The 17,771-nt window shown below is 39.1% G+C and overlaps 1 protein-coding gene across 2 annotated transcripts in view; it reads left to right on the top strand.

Moving 5' to 3' along the window:
* dync2h1 (dynein cytoplasmic 2 heavy chain 1) overlaps positions 1-17,771 on the top strand; it is a 74,986-nt gene that overhangs the window by 26,234 nt on the left and 30,981 nt on the right. For both annotated transcript variants that reach the window (XM_088300498.1, XM_088300497.1), the window contains exons 40-65: positions 713-912; positions 1,050-1,181; positions 1,728-1,860; positions 1,944-2,151; positions 2,259-2,388; positions 4,187-4,342; positions 5,344-5,603; positions 6,587-6,833; positions 7,210-7,361; positions 7,481-7,625; positions 8,738-8,840; positions 8,976-9,140; positions 9,356-9,480; positions 9,642-9,890; positions 9,992-10,100; positions 10,195-10,308; positions 10,731-10,873; positions 11,005-11,077; positions 11,440-11,600; positions 11,737-11,874; positions 12,843-12,956; positions 13,044-13,204; positions 14,198-14,321; positions 14,404-14,525; positions 15,464-15,550; positions 17,278-17,404. In XM_088300498.1, the coding sequence (XP_088156624.1) occupies positions 713-912; positions 1,050-1,181; positions 1,728-1,860; positions 1,944-2,151; positions 2,259-2,388; positions 4,187-4,342; positions 5,344-5,603; positions 6,587-6,833; positions 7,210-7,361; positions 7,481-7,625; positions 8,738-8,840; positions 8,976-9,140; positions 9,356-9,480; positions 9,642-9,890; positions 9,992-10,100; positions 10,195-10,308; positions 10,731-10,873; positions 11,005-11,077; positions 11,440-11,600; positions 11,737-11,874; positions 12,843-12,956; positions 13,044-13,204; positions 14,198-14,321; positions 14,404-14,525; positions 15,464-15,550; positions 17,278-17,404 (3,878 nt within the window). The remainder of the gene's footprint in view (positions 1-712; positions 913-1,049; positions 1,182-1,727; positions 1,861-1,943; positions 2,152-2,258; positions 2,389-4,186; positions 4,343-5,343; positions 5,604-6,586; positions 6,834-7,209; positions 7,362-7,480; positions 7,626-8,737; positions 8,841-8,975; positions 9,141-9,355; positions 9,481-9,641; positions 9,891-9,991; positions 10,101-10,194; positions 10,309-10,730; positions 10,874-11,004; positions 11,078-11,439; positions 11,601-11,736; positions 11,875-12,842; positions 12,957-13,043; positions 13,205-14,197; positions 14,322-14,403; positions 14,526-15,463; positions 15,551-17,277; positions 17,405-17,771) is intronic.

Genomic DNA, 17,771 nt, shown 5'->3' with positions numbered 1-17,771 from the left:
CTTGTCAACATGTAAACTTACTGAAATTACTTACTGAGTCTTAATTGGCATATGAGAGGATGGAGAAGGATGTAATACAGACCAAATTACCTTCTGTAAGCCATGCATGCCTACTTCATGCCCATAGCTACTGAACAGCATTTACTCTTTCATGGGAAAGTAAAGATTTTATCAGCAAAACTGGTCGATTATTATTACTTTGAAAAGGCCCAATATCTGCCAATATAGTCAGCCAGGATGATTGGTTATTTTGGCTCTAGAAAACATATCTGATAAATGTTGTACAATACAGGCAGATTATCTTAATTTACTTCTTTGAAATGTAATATACTGTATCGCTTTAATGAAGCACATTCAAGGCTGTGCAACTTTTTGATAACCTCAGGCTGTAATTTGTCTTTGCTTTGCTACTGTATACTCTTTCTAACTTTTTCTTTGTGCCACTTCCAATCTCTCCTCTCTCTCCACTTTCTCTCCCTCCTTCACAAATCCCAATTCCTTGAGGTCCACCACCCACCCTTTATCTGCTCAACACATACATGTTCACGCACGCACGCACACACACTCCTCATGCCCTTCCTCTGCATGGCAATGGGACCCAAGCCTCTCTGGTGTTTGGCTCAGTGTGTAGTCCACTCATGTATTCTACTAAGCCCTTTTGCCACACTTAACTTCACATTATTCTTTTTTTCCTTCTATTGTGTTTATGCAGTTCAAGAGATCACTCTGGTGGTCCAGGCATTGCGACTTAACACCATGTCCAAGCTGACGTTTGCTGATAGCTCGCGATTTGATGCCTTGCTCAGAGATGTCTTCTCTGGGGTCAGTTTTACTGATGTTGAGGACCTGATCCTTACTGAGGCCCTGGAACAGGTCTACAAAGAGAATCGACTCGTGCCCATACCCACCCAGGTGTGTGTGTGTCACTTTTCCTCATACCGGTTTCAGATGGTTGACAAATGGACAGGTTAAAGTACATGTGTGAATGTATCAAAAAGGCAGGACAGTTCAACCTTCATACAATTCTGCGTGTGTCTTTGTGTGCATAGCTCAAAAAGGTGTTGGAGCTGAATGAGCAGCTGAGACAGCGCATGGGTGTGGTGATCGTAGGGCCAAGTGGAGCAGGCAAGTCTACTCTGTGGAGGATGCTCCGTGCTGCTCTTAATAAGACTGGCAGATTGGTGAGTGATTACAGTTTTTCTCCATTGGTTTGGTTCATTTTTTTTAAACAGAAATGACATTCTCAAAATAACTTGGATATATCCCCAAACCGCCTTGCAATCATTCATATTAGAATGTCATTTCTTATTGATTTCATCAATTTGTATATATAAAAAAAGCAACTGGTCACCGGTTCCTGGTTGGACCCCGGCAATATGCTGGTCCTGCTGGGCGGCTGTGCATGTTGTTCGGCTGTTTGAATCTTGGCTGTTTGATTTTGCTTTTACTGCTGTTTTTGACGCCAGCAAGACCAGCACAAAAACATAACAAGACCATGCTGGTCTTTGCATTTAAAAAAAATAAATAGCAGGGAAATCCCGGATGTTTTTGCTCATGATCTGTATAGTTGGCTGTTCGGCCAAATGAATGTAATTTCTGTTTGAAGAAATTAGCTAAACCAATGAAGACAAAATATTGTTCTTTCCCCCTTTTGAAACCATCAGTCCCAGCTCGTTCTTGAACTATTTTGTTCTGGATGGAAAATTGACACATTTCTTATGTTGTAGGTAAAGCTGTACACAATGAACCCGAAGGCAATGCCCAAACAACAACTTCTGGGACATATTGACATGGACACCAGAGAGTGGGCTGATGGCGTCTTGACACATAGTGCCAGAAATGTCGTTAAAGAATCTCAGGGTGAGAAAATTGGTTGGTTGTACACTGCATATGTTTTTATTTCATGTTTATTCCTGTTCAATGTTTTTTTTTCTTTTTCTTAGATGTAAACTCCTGGATTGTGTGCGATGGTGACATCGATCCAGAGTGGATTGAAAGTTTGAATTCGGTGCTTGATGATAATCGCCTTTTAACAATGCCTAGTGGAGAACGCATCCAGTTTGGACCCAACGTCAACTTCCTGTTTGAGACTCACGACCTGAGCTGTGCCTCCCCAGCAACGATATCTCGCATGGGCATGATCTTTCTCAGGTTAATGTTGTTGTAAAATATATGTCTATCAGTGCTCTTCATTTTACCATTCATATGCAGTTTATTCAATTAAATTCCCTGTTGCAAAATCCCCTTTAATGCTTTAGCGATGAGGACATTGATGTGGGCGCCTTGGTGAAATCATGGTTGTGGAATCAATCCGAGCAGTGTCGCTCTAATTTAGAAAACTGGCTGGGCGATTTCTTCCAACGAGCTCTCGACTGGGTCCTCAAACAGGTAATTTCTGCCCTGCTTCAACAGTTAAAGATTTACCTGACATGTCATTGGGAACACCTGCACAATCTCTTGTAAAACTAAGCACCTCTCAGTTTTTTATTATTCAATAGTGTTCCACACCATTATTAACTGCAACAGTGATAATGAACATATTGCGAAATTCACCTCTTTGGTTAAAAGCGGCCATTTTCAAGTGTACTTAATGAGTGTTAGTCCAGATCTTGATGTTAATGCAAATGTAATGATTGGATGTCAATTGGTGTCACTTTTGGTGTGCAATTCTGTAATTAAGTAACCAACACTACTGCAAAATTGTGCTCCGTGTAATGCATTTTTTGGTGACATTTTGAGCCATAGGGGTTGGTCGGTACCAAGTGAGCTGAATAATGCTCATAAGTATTTTGGTTATGTTAGACATGCCGAGATTGTGTGCCTTGCACCAGTGGTAATTTTATGGGTGCTATCATGCATTTTATTAATGCATGGGTCAATATATGAAAGCCTACTACATCACTTTGCACAAAAATATGCAATTTTCTTTTCCACCATACATAATTTCGATGAGATATCTAGAAGAACATACTACAGGAAAATCCATGTTGCAGAAGTATGTTGATTTCTGATCAGTGCCAATATCGCAAGACAAGAATACGGATGGGTTTATTTTTTTCCCTGTCACAATTTCACAATTACATTTTCCAGAATGAAAGTTAACGTGAAAACTGACATTTTTTTTGTATTATTTTTTTTCTTTGTAGTTTAATGAATTTGAATATGCAAATGAGCTCAAAACTCACTAAAATGTGGCCAAAATACACCCTGATAGGCGATGTGTGATGGTAATTTTGCTTTTAGACTGGCCTTTAACCTGAAAACTTCCAGGCTTGGTTGTACTTGCCAGGAGTATGCATCCTCAACCTGCTTCACCTTCCATGCCAGCCTCGTGTCCAGGCCAATGTCAGTTCTTCGCTTGTTCTTTGCTTAATTCTGTTCTGCGCCCCGGTGGTTTGAATGTCTATCCGTATGCTAGGGTTCAAGGCATGTGGCTGAATCCGTGAATTACAAGACTAATGCTTTAATAACATACATGAAGCTACCACAGATGCAACACTATCACATTTTTTCTAGTACTAGGGGTTTATACCTACCTAAAAATCTCTATGAGAATTATTCAGCCCTGATGGTACCGATGACCACATATTTAGGCTCCTAGCTCTCTGTCTATTTTAGAGAGTTCACTAATTACCTGTCTCACATCCATTTTAATTGAGTACCAATTGTATTCAAATGTTCGGATTTTGGATTCAGTGTTTTAAATGTAAAAAAAAAGCTTAAAAAAAATCTAATAATAATAGAGGTGGGACACTACGGGTACCTCACGATTCAATTCTGATTCGGAGACCCACGATTTGATTCAATTAAAATTCCAATGCATTACATTGCCTTACTTTTTATAGTCCATGTAAGTTTTTTCAAAACAATTGCAGAACTGAAGGAAGAACAAGGATGTACATTTCACACTTTGACTTTTATTAAAATGGCAAGGCAACCTGGTTTATAATAGTGTGTCAACACAATTTTCAAAAAGCGCCAATGGCAGCATTTGCTGTAACAAATGTCTTTAACTTCTGCTACAACAAACCATTTACAAACACATTTAAACATAATCTGACAGGTGACTAATTTGGTATGCATAACTGCACATGCGCAAGGGAAACATTCAGTACTTTAAGCAACACTCCTTGGCCTTTAGAAGGGATGAAATAAAAACTGTTGTTTTCTCTTTTTCCTCCCCAAGAATGACTATGTGGTGGAGACCAGTCTGGTGGGCACAGTGCTCAACGGTTTGTCACATCTCAGTGGTCTGACAGTTCGTGGCCAGTTCATAATTGGTCTTCTTCGAGGCTTAGGAGGAAACCTCAACCTCAAAACAAGACAAGAATTTGCCAAAGAGGTGAGCGCTCGTGTTTTACTAATTATGGGTGATTACGGAAAAAATAATGAGCACAATTGAGTTGATGAATATTGCAATTACAGTTAATAATTATTCATTCACTCCAAAATTCATATTCTTGACCACTGTAGTCTTTTTATCAAGTACAAAATGGTCATGTATGTAAAATTCAAGCCTCTTGCGTTTTCGTTCTGCTACACCCACACCTTTGCTACTTTACATCGTTAAAAGACATTCAAACCATGAATAAGCATCTCCCTTATCACTCCATTATATTTATTTTTCTGTTCTAACCTGGGAACTCTACAATGCTCCCTCAAATTGAGTCTGCGCATTCACACAAACTCCCTGAGCATATCCTTGGACCACGCTGAGCAACATGGACTTATCTATCTACAAATGGTCTAACAATGTCGTTTACTCGTTGTCGCGAGAAGTGAAACCTCCGGCGGCCATCTTGCGTTGAAACTCACTTAGCTCGCCTAACGTGAATAGCCTTCATTTGAACAGAAATTTGCCTTATTGTTAAGTTGCCTTTTTTGTATATACGTATATGAATGTGAATATTTGTTATTTGATGGAATATCACTCCAGAACCATAAATATTTATGTAAATATAAAGGAATTGAACTTTATGGTTACTTCTCGGTCTCACAGACTGCAATGATATTGTAACATTGGAAACACGCCGCCAGAAATACCTCGCATTAGGCTAGCAGGACTACATTTGTCATGATTCTTTGATACAGAAGCAGGAAGTGGTCCTAGTTTTGTAATAATGAAAAAATATAGAGGCCTGCTCACGATTAGATGCGGATGAGAATGCGAACGTGATAGGAAGAGATTTGAATTGTCGACATTCAAGACGCTCTGTCGATTTTTGAGGAAATTAAAAGAGTTTATAGTCCACACAATCCGTTATATATATATATAACCTCTGATCATAGATTTGAGGATGCATAAACATGTTTCCTGCCATATTTGTCTGTCTTGTTTTCTAGTTGCTGAGCTGGGCCAGTGAAACCCCACCAAACATCAGAAAGCCACTTGATACCTATTACGACCCTGACAGCGGCCATCTTGCAGCTTATACATTGCAGCGGCCTGACAGTCTCAGGCTGGAGCAGCTCTCTCATTCAAATTCACTGCCCGTTATTGAGACTCCAGATATGCAGAGGGCACTTCATTGCTTCTCCCCTTGGCTCACTGCTCAACACAGGCAACCCTTCATGGTGGTGGGGCCAGAGGGCTGCGGCAAAGGGTAACTGCACACCAATGTGTAAAATTCATCCACTGAACAGACTCATGATTAGATACACTTGCTCGGTCTATTAAGATGAAAAATAAGAGCTGTTGAAAAAATTCTGCCTTAAAAATATACTGGGTTTTGACTGACACTTTCTAAGACATATATTCACTATTGGGCGATGAAAGGTGTTTCTAGTACGTTCTCTGCTTATGCAGCTATGGAATAAAATGCATTTACTGCAATTAATACCTTGCTGCAGTAATTAGTACACTTTTAATAGTGCATCTATTCCCATTGTCAATCTCAATTACATTTTATTATCTTTGTAAAGGCACATGTTTTTACAGCTTTTGTAATGGTCTTATCACATTAACTGTACAGGTGTACTTAATGATGTGGCATGCCAAGTCGTATAGAGACCTAACTCTAATTATGTGCTGCTGATTCATCACAATCCACAAATGTATTTTAAATAATTCCACAGAGAGTTTTCTTTTTCACTTAATTGCACTATTTTTTTCCATCCAGCCTCATCTGTATATCATTGGCACTGTCAAAAAGGCCTTCTTGTTTTAATCTTGTTTTGACGACAGTACTAGAGATTGGAGGCATCGTTAGGCTAAGTCGCTCAAATATAGGCAAGATTGCGTCAACTTTTGTCTTTATTATAGGTTATTTGGTTCAAGGCTATCTTGAATTTGCCTCAAAAGTAATTGCAATTGCTTCCTTCATGTGAAGGAATTAAAGGATTGAGCTTCTATTCTTTCAGTTTTCCGTTTATTTTTCCATTATTTTAGTCAATGCCTTGTAAGACTACATTAATTTTGTTTTTGCAGCACGTAAACATAATTAACAGGTTCTGTTTTTCACAAATATCCCCCTCTATTGTCCTATCCCAGCCACAATAATATGGAAAGAAAGTTGTTTCACTGTTGTCTTGAGTCATGGGGAATATTGACTGAACTCATGTTAAAAAATGTTTTCTTAACATCTAGAATGCTCCTGCGCTTTGCCTTCTCCCGGCTACGCTCGACCCAAGTGGCGGTGGTTCACTGTAGTGCCCAGACCTCATCTCGCCACGTTCTCCAAAAGCTCAATCAGACATGCCTATTGCTCAGCTCCAACACCGGTCGAGTTTTCAGACCCAAGGACTGTGAGAACTTGATTCTCTACCTAAAGGACATCAACCTACCCAAACCTGACAAATGGGGGACCAGCAACCTCACAGCCTTCTTGCAACAGGTACAACCTTTGTATGAAGAATAGGTCCAACGGAATAGAACGCATGAAATAACTATTCTAAATGTACTCGCTTCAAATCAGTAATGCGAGACTTCTGTTTAAATGAGATGGTGAAAAGGCTGCTAACTTATTTAGAAGGTTGATGTTCTTATCGCACGTCAGCAGTTGGACTGCTGAAGGCAAGAATAGTAATTTGCTGTGATTGAAGTTAATAAATACCCCAAAAAACAAAACCTTCTTGAAAAAGTTATTTAATGACACAAACAGCATTTTAAATGTATGCATACATGCATATGAACTTTGATTTGCAGTATACAATGTCATGAACCTTCACAATAGTGTCCTAACTCAGTTTATCCCATTCTTCCATTTGCAGGTGTTGACATGGAAAGGGTTCTATGATGAAAATCTGGAGTGGGTAAGCCTGGAGAACGTTCAGGTGGTTGCGTCAATGTCAACAGGTGGCGCTGTTGGGAGCCATTTACTAACGTCCCGCTTTTCATCGATAGTTCGCATCTGCAACATCGAGTAAGTGCACTGGTCATTGCACCTTCTTTATTGTTATTTTCCCACGATCAATTTCATCACTATAAATTGTGCTATTACTGTTTCTCTATTATCTGTCTCCATCTGCTCTTCTGCCTCAGCTATCCAGACCGGGAGCAGCTGCAGACTATTTGCTCAGCGTACCTGCAGCCAATTCTCCAACACAGCCTTGGTAGCCAAGCATCCTGGGCCAGCGCCGGGAAAACACACCAGCTGGCTGGTTCGCTGGTGCAGCTCTATGAACAGGTACTGAATTAGACTGGACATTTTTGTTAACATCTGTATTTGTGGCCAAACTAATTGCTGAAAGCATGATCTCTAATAGTATAAATCAGAATCAGAATCAGAAATCCCTTTATTGTCAATGTACTCAAGTGTGCAACGAGATTAGAGAGCTCCCCTCTCCAGTGCAATACAACAATAATTCAGATAAATATATAAATTAGATAAATAAGAGAATAGTTAGTGCAATGGAAAATAATACTGGATAGGATATATAAAAACACATCACGTTGCTGTTCTGCAAGGTAAGGGTGGTCGTGTGTGTGTGTGAGAGTTTAGAATGGAGATGGCTCTTGGAAAGAAACTGTTTCTCAGTCTATTAGTCCTTGATTTGATGCACCTAAACTGAATCATGTTTACAATATTTAAATTAGGGAAAAAACTGTTATCTTTGTCAATTTATTATTGCAATGAAACATCACTGCCTGATTTTTCTATAGCACTATAATAATTGGTGTTTCCTTTTTATCCCTCTGATCTTCAGTCAACTTTGGAATGGTACATTGTAACCCTAGAATAAGGCACGAGATGCAGAGTACATACCAATCTTGTGTTTTGTTAGCAAACACAATAAGTAAATTTAACTGGGGATGTGCATCTCTCCATAAAAGATGATTCAATATGATTCCCAGTACACTTGGGTATGATGCGATTTATGGAAGTAACAATTTTAAAATGTATTCAAATGAGTTGGTCAAATCACGACCGATTTGAAGAATCAAATAATTTTTTGTTAAACACCTAAGTTTGACAGTAATTTTACTGTTCAGCCTTATTTTTAGTGATTATTAAAAAATTGCTACACAAATGATCGATGTTTTTATGATTTCTTTCGCGATCAGTTAAAAAAATGCACATTTGTATTTATAGCATGACTTAAAAATGAACTAAAATGTGTTCTGGATCCATATATATTTTTTTTTTTACTGTGACTTGAAGTGTGATATACTTGACATTTTACTCCACTTGCGTTGTTTTTTGTTGTTTTTCTGAACCATGAAGGTAGTCTTTACCAAATCTTTTGTCTTGCTGCACTGTGTTAATCATTTACTCCAACTCCCTTTGGTTCCTAAAAGGTGAAAGCCAAGTTTACAGTGGATGACCATAGTCACTACCTTTTTACCCCGTGCATCCTGACAGAATGGGTCCTCAGCTTGTTACGATATGACCTCACTGCAGGTAACCTAATACATGGGGAGGGATTATTTGTAACTCTTTTTGCAACATTTTTCTTTTCATTTGGGAATACAGCTACTGTAGCTTAGTGAAATAAGATAAAACATCATTTTGATTGATTATTTATTCATTTTCAAGCTCAATCAGATGTGACCGACAGTGTGCTGGTGGTGGTAGCACACGAGGCACGGCGGCTTTTCAGAGACCGGCTAGTTTCTTCCAAAGATCTCTGCACCTTTGATAATATCCTCTCCTCCATCATCCGTGGGGACTGGAGCTCTGATGCTCTTGAAAACATGACTGGTAGGAAATACCTTTCTATCATTCTCCTTCCTCATTCCCTACCTACAAGAAACAAACTGTTCGAGGCTCAGTTTGAACTGACACATGAGGGATTAAAAGAAAAAAAAAATACGCTCATACGCTCCTATACATTCATGTTATTTTCGCCAAATTATTCACGCTGTCAGTGGATGTGCACACATTTGGGTACTATTTTTCTTTCTTCCCATTTTCAGATGGTTTCTATGTAACGTGGGGAGTCTCTGAGGGGGTTGTAATAACTCCAGGGCAGCCACTGCCTCCTCATGGTAAACAACTGGGACGTCTGCATTCTTCTGACCTCAAGCAAGTCATTCAGAAGGTACACAATAATGTGTTGAATTGTTTGCTTCAATATCAAAGTAAACTGCACATAGCTACCTTTTACTGACTATTGTTGTTTTTCTTTCTCCTTCTCAGTTTTGTTGAGTCTATTATGTTGTGTATTGGAAAATGATAGTGTCTGTGCACCTTTTCCTCTAGGGACTAGCGCTGTACAGTCGCGATAACAGAGAGCTGGACCTCCTCCTTTTCTGGGAAGTGTGCGACTTTGTGTCCAGGCTCGATCGCGTGCTGAGCCGGCCCGGTGGCTCTCTGCTCCTGGCGGGGCGGAGTGGGGTTGGGCGGCACACAGCCACGTTCCTGGTGTCACACATGCATGGATACTCCTTGTTTACACCAAAGATCTCTCGTGGTTATGCCTTGAAGCATTTTAAGAATGATCTCAAGACTGTAAGTGTTGGTTTCATTCCACATTTTGTCATCATAGTTATTGTTGCATGTATTGTAAAATGCGTGTACACTCTTTGTGCTTCACACGTTACTTTGTACAGGTGATGCAGTTGGCTGGACTGGAAGGGCAGCAGGTTGTCTTCCTGTTGGAGGACTATCAGTTTGTCCATTCCTCTTTCCTGGAGATGGTCAACAGCCTGCTCTCATCTGGTACGTGTTTTCATTTAATAAGAAATTATCTAGCTTGGACATGTTTACATAATTTAGAATTTCAGTTAACAATCTGCGTTGAATATGTCTTAAGGTGAGGTTCCCGGACTGTATACCCCAGAAGAGCTGGAGCCTCTTCTCTCATCTCTCAAAGATTCAGCTTCTCAGGAGGGATTTACTGGACCCCTATACAACTACTTTTCCTTCCGTTAGTATGCTGCATTTATCTGGCAGTCTTTTAGACTCCGTGCGTGCTATCTGGACTGTAGATGGATGGATGGATGGATGGATGGATGGCTATTCCTCTTGTTCAGACCATCCAGCGGTTTTGCTCTGTCATTGTTCTGTATCTGTCACCATCTCTCCTTGTCTCTTATAGAGCAATGTACAATTGAAGTGCTGCAGGCTCACTAAAGTTTAATCTGTAGGCAGAAATTTATTCAATGGCTTAATGTTAAAGTCAAACTACTGAAAATCCTCTTGATAGCTCATTATTCAGTTCCGCCCCCCCCAAAAAAATACGCACATCAGAATACAAATACGTGCACTTGTGGTCAAATTTTTTGAGGAAAAGCTTTTATGGTAATACTATATTCCCCTGATCATCCTTCTGTGTCAAATCTCCCTTAGGAATCCAGCAGAATCTTCACATTGTTCTAATCATGGACTGTTCAAACCCCAACTTCACCATCAGCTGTGAGAGCAATCCAGCTTTTTACCGCAAGTGTTCTGTCCAGTGGATGGAAGGATGGTCGGAGAGCAGCATGAAGAAGGTCAGATGGATTTGACTCTATTGTATGAATATTTCTAAAAATGATGAATATATCATCTGCTATGCATTTATTTATAAGCAATTATTATTACGCGTAGAGTGCATGGGTTTGCATAAAATTGTGTTTTTCAGATTCCTGAGCTATTACTTTCAAAAGCAAGCAATGAAGGTGAGAAGAATGAAGGTGAAAAGAAAGCAACGAAAGGTATGAATGTATTTTAGGATTAAGTTTCCTTTTGGTTTCATTTTTACATCACAAATTTAACACAAATCTCGAGAAATATGAGGATTCACATTACTCCATAGCCAAAAAAAGCTAATAATAAAGGCCCTTTGATTATCTTCAGAACACATTTGATATCATCAATCATGTTTAATTGAAACACCATGAGACTAGGATATAACATTGAATTGGCTAAGAGATTACATCAAGAAAGGCAGCAGTTTGTGACGTTGAGTGAGTTTAACTCCAATTGCTTGGATATTATTATTATTATTATTATTACTTCAGTGCATAAATCTGAAGTTTGTTCATTCCCATATTGTTCTGTTATGATGTGTGGTAAGGACCTGGACAGGATGATGTTAGCCACCTGTTCCTGATGGTCCATGAGTCTTGCCGAGAACATGGTGCAACACCCAGCCAGTATATGGCCTTCCTACACCTTTACAATGCCATTTATAGCAGGAAGCAGACGCAGCTCACAACGAGACAACAACATCTGCAGGTAATGAATGCAATGTAACTATATGTAGTCGTTTATCGACACAGTCACAGTGATTTCTTACTTGATTTCTCGGCTGCTATTAAACCATCTAATTGTTAATATGAAAAGCGCAAATGACCCTGACTTGTGTTTTCAGGCTGGTGTGTCTAAGCTTAATGAAGCCAAGGCACTGGTTGATGAGTTGAAGAGGCGGGCTGCCGAACAAAGTGTGCTGCTGAAGACTAAACAACAGGAGGCCGATTCTGCCTTACAGGAAATCACCACATCCATGCAGGTATATCATTTGATTGGATTTGTATTGTCGTCTGCAAATTGAATGGCAGCCAGTTTGAGTGTCTTGGTGAAACATGTCTTTCATTGTCCCCTATGACTTACAACACCTCTTTTCTTCTGCATCGATTGCATTTCCAAGCAGCGTGACATATTCCTCTCTGAGAAGGCCATATTCACTGAGCAAAAATACTCATCTGTTTGTTTCATTTCATTTGTTGTATTTTATATCTAGATATTCTGAATACGACTATTTCATTTTGGACAAATTGCGATTGAGGAACGATGAAAAATAAAGAGAATGAACCAGCGAGCGTCAGTAGTTTAATCCCGGTGGCCAGTGGCAGATAGCAATAGATAGTGAGGGTGATAAACTAGAAATAATTTTGCCGTCATTAATTACTTTTTTTTTAAATAAAGGTTGACTAGCTTTCCAACTAGTCTATTTTATCAGTTAAAACCAGAAGCATATCTTATATATTTCTGTTTGCATATTTTTTGCAGTGTTCCATTTGTTTAGTATGACTTTTTTTAAATGTCCTCGACTTCCTTCTGTGTAAACATTAGCCTTGATTTTATTTCTCGTAGTTTCTTTGTAATATTGTCTAGTCTAGTCGTGTATTGCTTGAGTCCATTATCATTATCAGGCTTGGCCATGATGAAAGCATAAATATGGCATGACACTATGTAAGGAAAATGTATTTTTAGTGGAAAACCAGAAAAGGAGGCTCTCAAATCAGGAGGGTGGGAAGACGGTTTAATCAATGAAAAGGTTAGCCTTGGACAAGGGTGAGGTGCAATTGCAGTGACAGAATTACATTTGTCTTTCTGACAATTGTCATGTTATTTCCTTTGTCGACATTTGAAACGGGTAGTTTCACAGAATTTATTAAAGTTTCAGTGGTTGTCGCTATAAAATAATTTTTTTAATCTACCATAAATAAAAGTAACTTATAATTGTTGGCCCCATAGAATGCAAGTGACCAGAAGGCAGAGATGGAAAAGATTCAAGCAAGAATGGCTCAAGAAGTGTCCAAGATAGAAGAGCGGAAAGGCAATATTGAGGATGAACTGAAGGAAGTAAAGGTAGGTTGTCAGGTTGATTTGTCAAGTGCTGTCCTCCACCGTAGCTTGGGCACATTCAAATGCATTTACTTTATTTCTTTCCTAAAGCCTTTGGTGGATGAGGCGAAGCAAGCAGTGGGAAACATCAAGCCTGAAGCTCTTTCTGAGATCCGCTCTCTCCGCATGCCACCTGATGTCATCAGGGACATCCTGGAGGGCGTCCTGAGACTGATGGGCACTTTCGACACCTCCTGGGTCAGCATGAAGAGGTGAGCTAAGGTCGAGGCATTAGGAACAGCTTTAAGGATGCACACAGAGGAAACAAAAGAAATAAAATGACACGTTAATCTTTTGGGACTAATTAAACTAATGAGAATAGTACAACCTCTTGAATAATACAACAGCTGCCTCAGGCTCAAAGGGTGAACATGCTAGCTTCTGTGCAAGTGTCCTAAGAAATAATAACAATAATGATAGAAATAATAATAATGAAACATTCCAAAAGCAAAATGCAGAAGTCAGAGGTCAAAATGTATTTTATGATATGCAATAAAAGCAACAGCTTGAATTGCAACTAAAAGAATGCTCCTCTTTGACTGTCAGTTAGATGGGTGTTGATTTAAAAATATGTTCCATATCGTGGTTGTCGTTTTCAGTTATCAAAAAAAGAATTATGTTAATTTCTAGATTCTACAGTAAATAAGTCTTATCTTAGTCTATTTTAGCCTGTCCTCTGCTTCTTACGTTGGCCCATCTAGAAATGTGAACTCACAAATAATGTTATCATATGAATTGGTATCATATTCATATTTTGGCTTCAAAGCCAAATGGTTTCTGCCCACAACCACAATCAACACAGGTACTTCTGGAGAGGCACTATATATTTTCTAATTTGTCGTTTTTTTGTTGTCCTTTTTTAACAAAAATGAAACAGACAACAGTATATAATTAACATATTCATGTTTTTGTGTGGTTTATGCTCTCTATTTGTACTGTGATTAAGAAATAAAAAATAAAAACTGCAGTCCGACGTGAACATAGCTGTTGGCCCCTTAAACAAATTTTGCATTGGGAATTATTTATTTTGCTCCTGAGCAGTGCTAACGTCAACAACTTTGTGTTTTTCCTCAAGTGATAAATATCAGTGGCATGAGTTTAGCCTTTAAATATTGTGATCGTTCAGCTTTTTCTAAATATAAGGTTGTTGTAAATTGTTTCTGTTTTCTCCATCTGTTTGTATTTTCATAACTCCCCATCCTTAGCTTCCTAGCTAAGCGCGGCGTGAGGGAGGACATAGTTACATTCGAGGTCAGGAACATCACCCCGGAGATTCGCCAGAGTGTGGAAGAGCTGCTTTACAGGAATAAGGCTTCTTTCGACCCCAAGGTGAGTAGGCCCCTATATACAAATACATTTTGGACTGATTAACAGTGTTGTTTGTGACTTGTGGTCCTGTTGTCACGGGCAGAATGCGAAACGTGCCAGTGCCGCAGCTGCCCCTCTGGCTGCCTGGGTCAAAGCCAATGTGCAGTACTCCCATGTCCTCCAGAGGATAGAGCCTCTTGAGCGAGAGCAGGCTGGACTGATGGAGTGAGCACACACACAACCAAATGCGCATACTGCCTTCAATATACTTCATACTTTTAAGGATATAGCTTAGACACAGCAGCCATTTTCACATCACATAATCAGTACACCTAAAGTCTGATTTACTTCAGGTTTGCATGTGATAAATGGGATTACGTTAGTAATCATGTGTGAAAGCTATCAACCAGGATTATGTCTGTCAATTTAAATATGCAAAATTGCTGCACACGTCATTATGTGTGTAGTATGAGGAGTATACCGTATTTTCCAGCCTATAAGGCGCTACTTTTTTCCTAGGTTTTGAACCATGCGGCTCATAAAACGGTGAAGCTTTTCTGTGGATTTTTCTTTAGCCAGTAGGGGTGCTCTACAGTTCAGAAAATATGCTAAATAAATGTAGATCCCCCCCCCCAAAAAAAATAGTTGTTGCGGCTTATATGCATGCGCGTCTTATAGTCCAGAAAATATGGTACGCAAAAATAAATTGAGCACAAGTAATGTGATTTATCAAACCTGAGATGAATTGTGATGGCTGACTTTGTTAGGCGATAAAGATTTTTTTTCATCCATGTGGCGGCAGTCACAAGAGGGAGTCATGCCATAGGCCCATGACAACACATTTTCTTGCGCTGGCCTCTTCCATAGCAGTTATCCTAGTGTGCTGTTCCAAGTTTTAAGTCCAGTGTTGTACAGGATGGGCATGTAGCCACATGCATCCGATTGCCTCCCATTCAATGCCGATGAATGAGAGCTGAATCACCTGAAGTTAATATTGAGTTTTTTTTTTACCCATTTATTAAATGTCAAATGACCCCAACTAAAAGCAAATGCTATATATTGAGTTCCAACAACCCTTAACACATTCGTTCATTTTTTTATTTTTTTATTTTGCCAATCTGATTTGCTTGATGTTGATAACATTATTTATTGTGCTTGTCCAGCAACCTGAGGAAAACGGAAAGTCGAAGAAATAAGCTTGAGAGCCTACTCAACTCTGTCGGAGACAAGGTTAATGAGCTCAAAGAGAAGTATGAACCTCCTTTAATCTGCTAGTAGTTTAAACCTTGGTTGTTTAAGTTTTGTTAATGAATGTTGAATTTAGCATTGTTTGGCAACATTGCCAAAGATTTATGCCAGATTGTTTGTTTGTGGGTGTGAGAGGCCAATTTTATGCTTCTGACTGTGGGAACTATTTTAGGAAGGCAATTTTCTGTTCCAGCATGAATAAATTTATAAAGTCCTGGTTTGAATTTCGTGTGGAACAACACATCTGCTCTGACCTTAACCTCACAAAAATCTAAGGAAGGTCTGAGATGACAGGAAAAAATGTTTAATACAAAGTTGGTTGTTGCTAAGCAAATGTTAAAGCACAAGAATAAGGACTCAATCATACAAGCAGTGGCAAGTGATAAAACTTGATTTGATCATTTTAAATCAGCCTACTTTAAAAATGTCATCGAATTGCAAGCGAGTTGCAGGTTGCAGGAGCTAACCAAGATACCACAGCTGCTGTAATACGCCACATAATCTCTTACACTCTCACCTTTGGGAAATTGACTTTGACGACATCAGGAGCAACTGGCTGTTTAACGTGTTCCTCAAGGTTCCACTCATCACATTGCAAGATGCTCAGTCTACATGTCAGCCAGCCATCCTTGAACAAATTTTTTGTTACTGTCTGTTTACTGCCACTAGCTATTATTGTCATCAAGGATGTTAACAATCATGGCTCCTTGAATAGTTTATCTATTTTCTCTCTCTTAAAATGTACGAGCCATGAGGATTACAATCAGGTTAAAGGTCGATAACATACTGCATATATATATATATATATTAATTCTCTCTTTTCTTGCACTACTGTATCCTTACAATGTGCTTCTCAACAAGATAAATATAAATTACATGTGAATCATATCACCACCCTCTTTTGTTCTTGCATGAGGTTTTCTATAACACAACAAATGAATGACAAATATTTTAGTCAATTATTGTTCCTTGCTTCGTCCCAAAAAAAAATTTATGTGGCTGTACATTAATTACGCCATTCAGCACTATTGTCCTATAAGAACTTCTGTTAATAGTAAATGTACTTGAGTTCCTTTTTTATTGTTCTCAACACAGACTTAATCATCACATACTCCATCTGTACAAACAATTGAGATCCAGTACACGAGCTGCCGTACTTGCTTAAAATAAAAGTAAGCAGGAAAAGAAAAGAGAGAGCAAGACATTTTCACCTCTGGAGTCATCACTTCACAAGCAAGCTGCCAAATTAAGTAAAGAAGAAGAAATAGGTCAATTAGTGTGTGGATTGGTGCAGGTGGCATATGCAGAAAACACATGACCTTTTTTAAAAACTCCATTACCATCAAAATATTTTGATTATATTCGATTTATATGTAGAGTATATATCAGGTGTGGGGAAACTGCGGCCCGGGAGCCACATGTGGCCCGTTGAATGTTTTAATTCGGCCCGCCGAAAATGAAAAAATGAATAAACCTTGTTAATGTTTTATTTTCTAAATACTGTGGTGTGACAAAGACAGATATTTTGTTGTAATACTTTTGTTCATTTTCATTTAAAAATACATGTATTCTTTTCTCCGATGGGGTGAGTTTACACAAACACATCCATCTGCTCCTGGTCCGGCCCCTCTGTCAAATTTTAGAATCCATTGTGGCCCACCAATCAAAAAGTTTTCCCACCCCTGGTATATATATTGCCTTAGCAACCTCTTTTCTTTCTTTCTGGCAGGTTTCAGTGTCACACTGCAGAGGCAGCTAAGCTGGAGGCTGAAGTGACAAAAGCTCAGGACACAATCAATGCTGCCCAGCAACTGATTTCCCAACTGGACGGAGAACACAAGCGATGGAATACACAGGTTGTGTGAAGTATTGATACTGCCATTTCTATTATGGCCATAATGTAGTAAAATAGATGCACAAAAGACTTTGTGTTGACAAAGAGATGGGGCCCTGATGTCTCGGGTCACTTATTTGGCTGTTTAACTTCTTTCAACAGCATCTGTCTGGGTGTTAATTAAAACACTCCATCTCCTCCTGACACACAAACACATTCATTCCCTCACACTCTCAACATTCCTCAACATTTCCTCCAGAGAAACACTTCACTGTCTACTTGCATTTCTTTTAACCTGACACACACAAACGGGCAATTTCATTTCATTTATTTGTTTGTTTTTGAGGAGAATAATGCAAAACATCTCATATATATGTACCACTCCCCCC

The sequence above is a fragment of the Idiotropiscis lumnitzeri genome, chromosome 7 (assembly GCF_059441095.1).
Source record: "Idiotropiscis lumnitzeri isolate Australia: NSW breed Sydney's pygmy pipehorse chromosome 7, RoL_Ilum_1.0, whole genome shotgun sequence".
Classification (NCBI taxonomy): domain Eukaryota; kingdom Metazoa; phylum Chordata; class Actinopteri; order Syngnathiformes; family Syngnathidae; genus Idiotropiscis; species Idiotropiscis lumnitzeri.
This window is presented reverse-complemented; position numbering and strand designations above follow the sequence as displayed.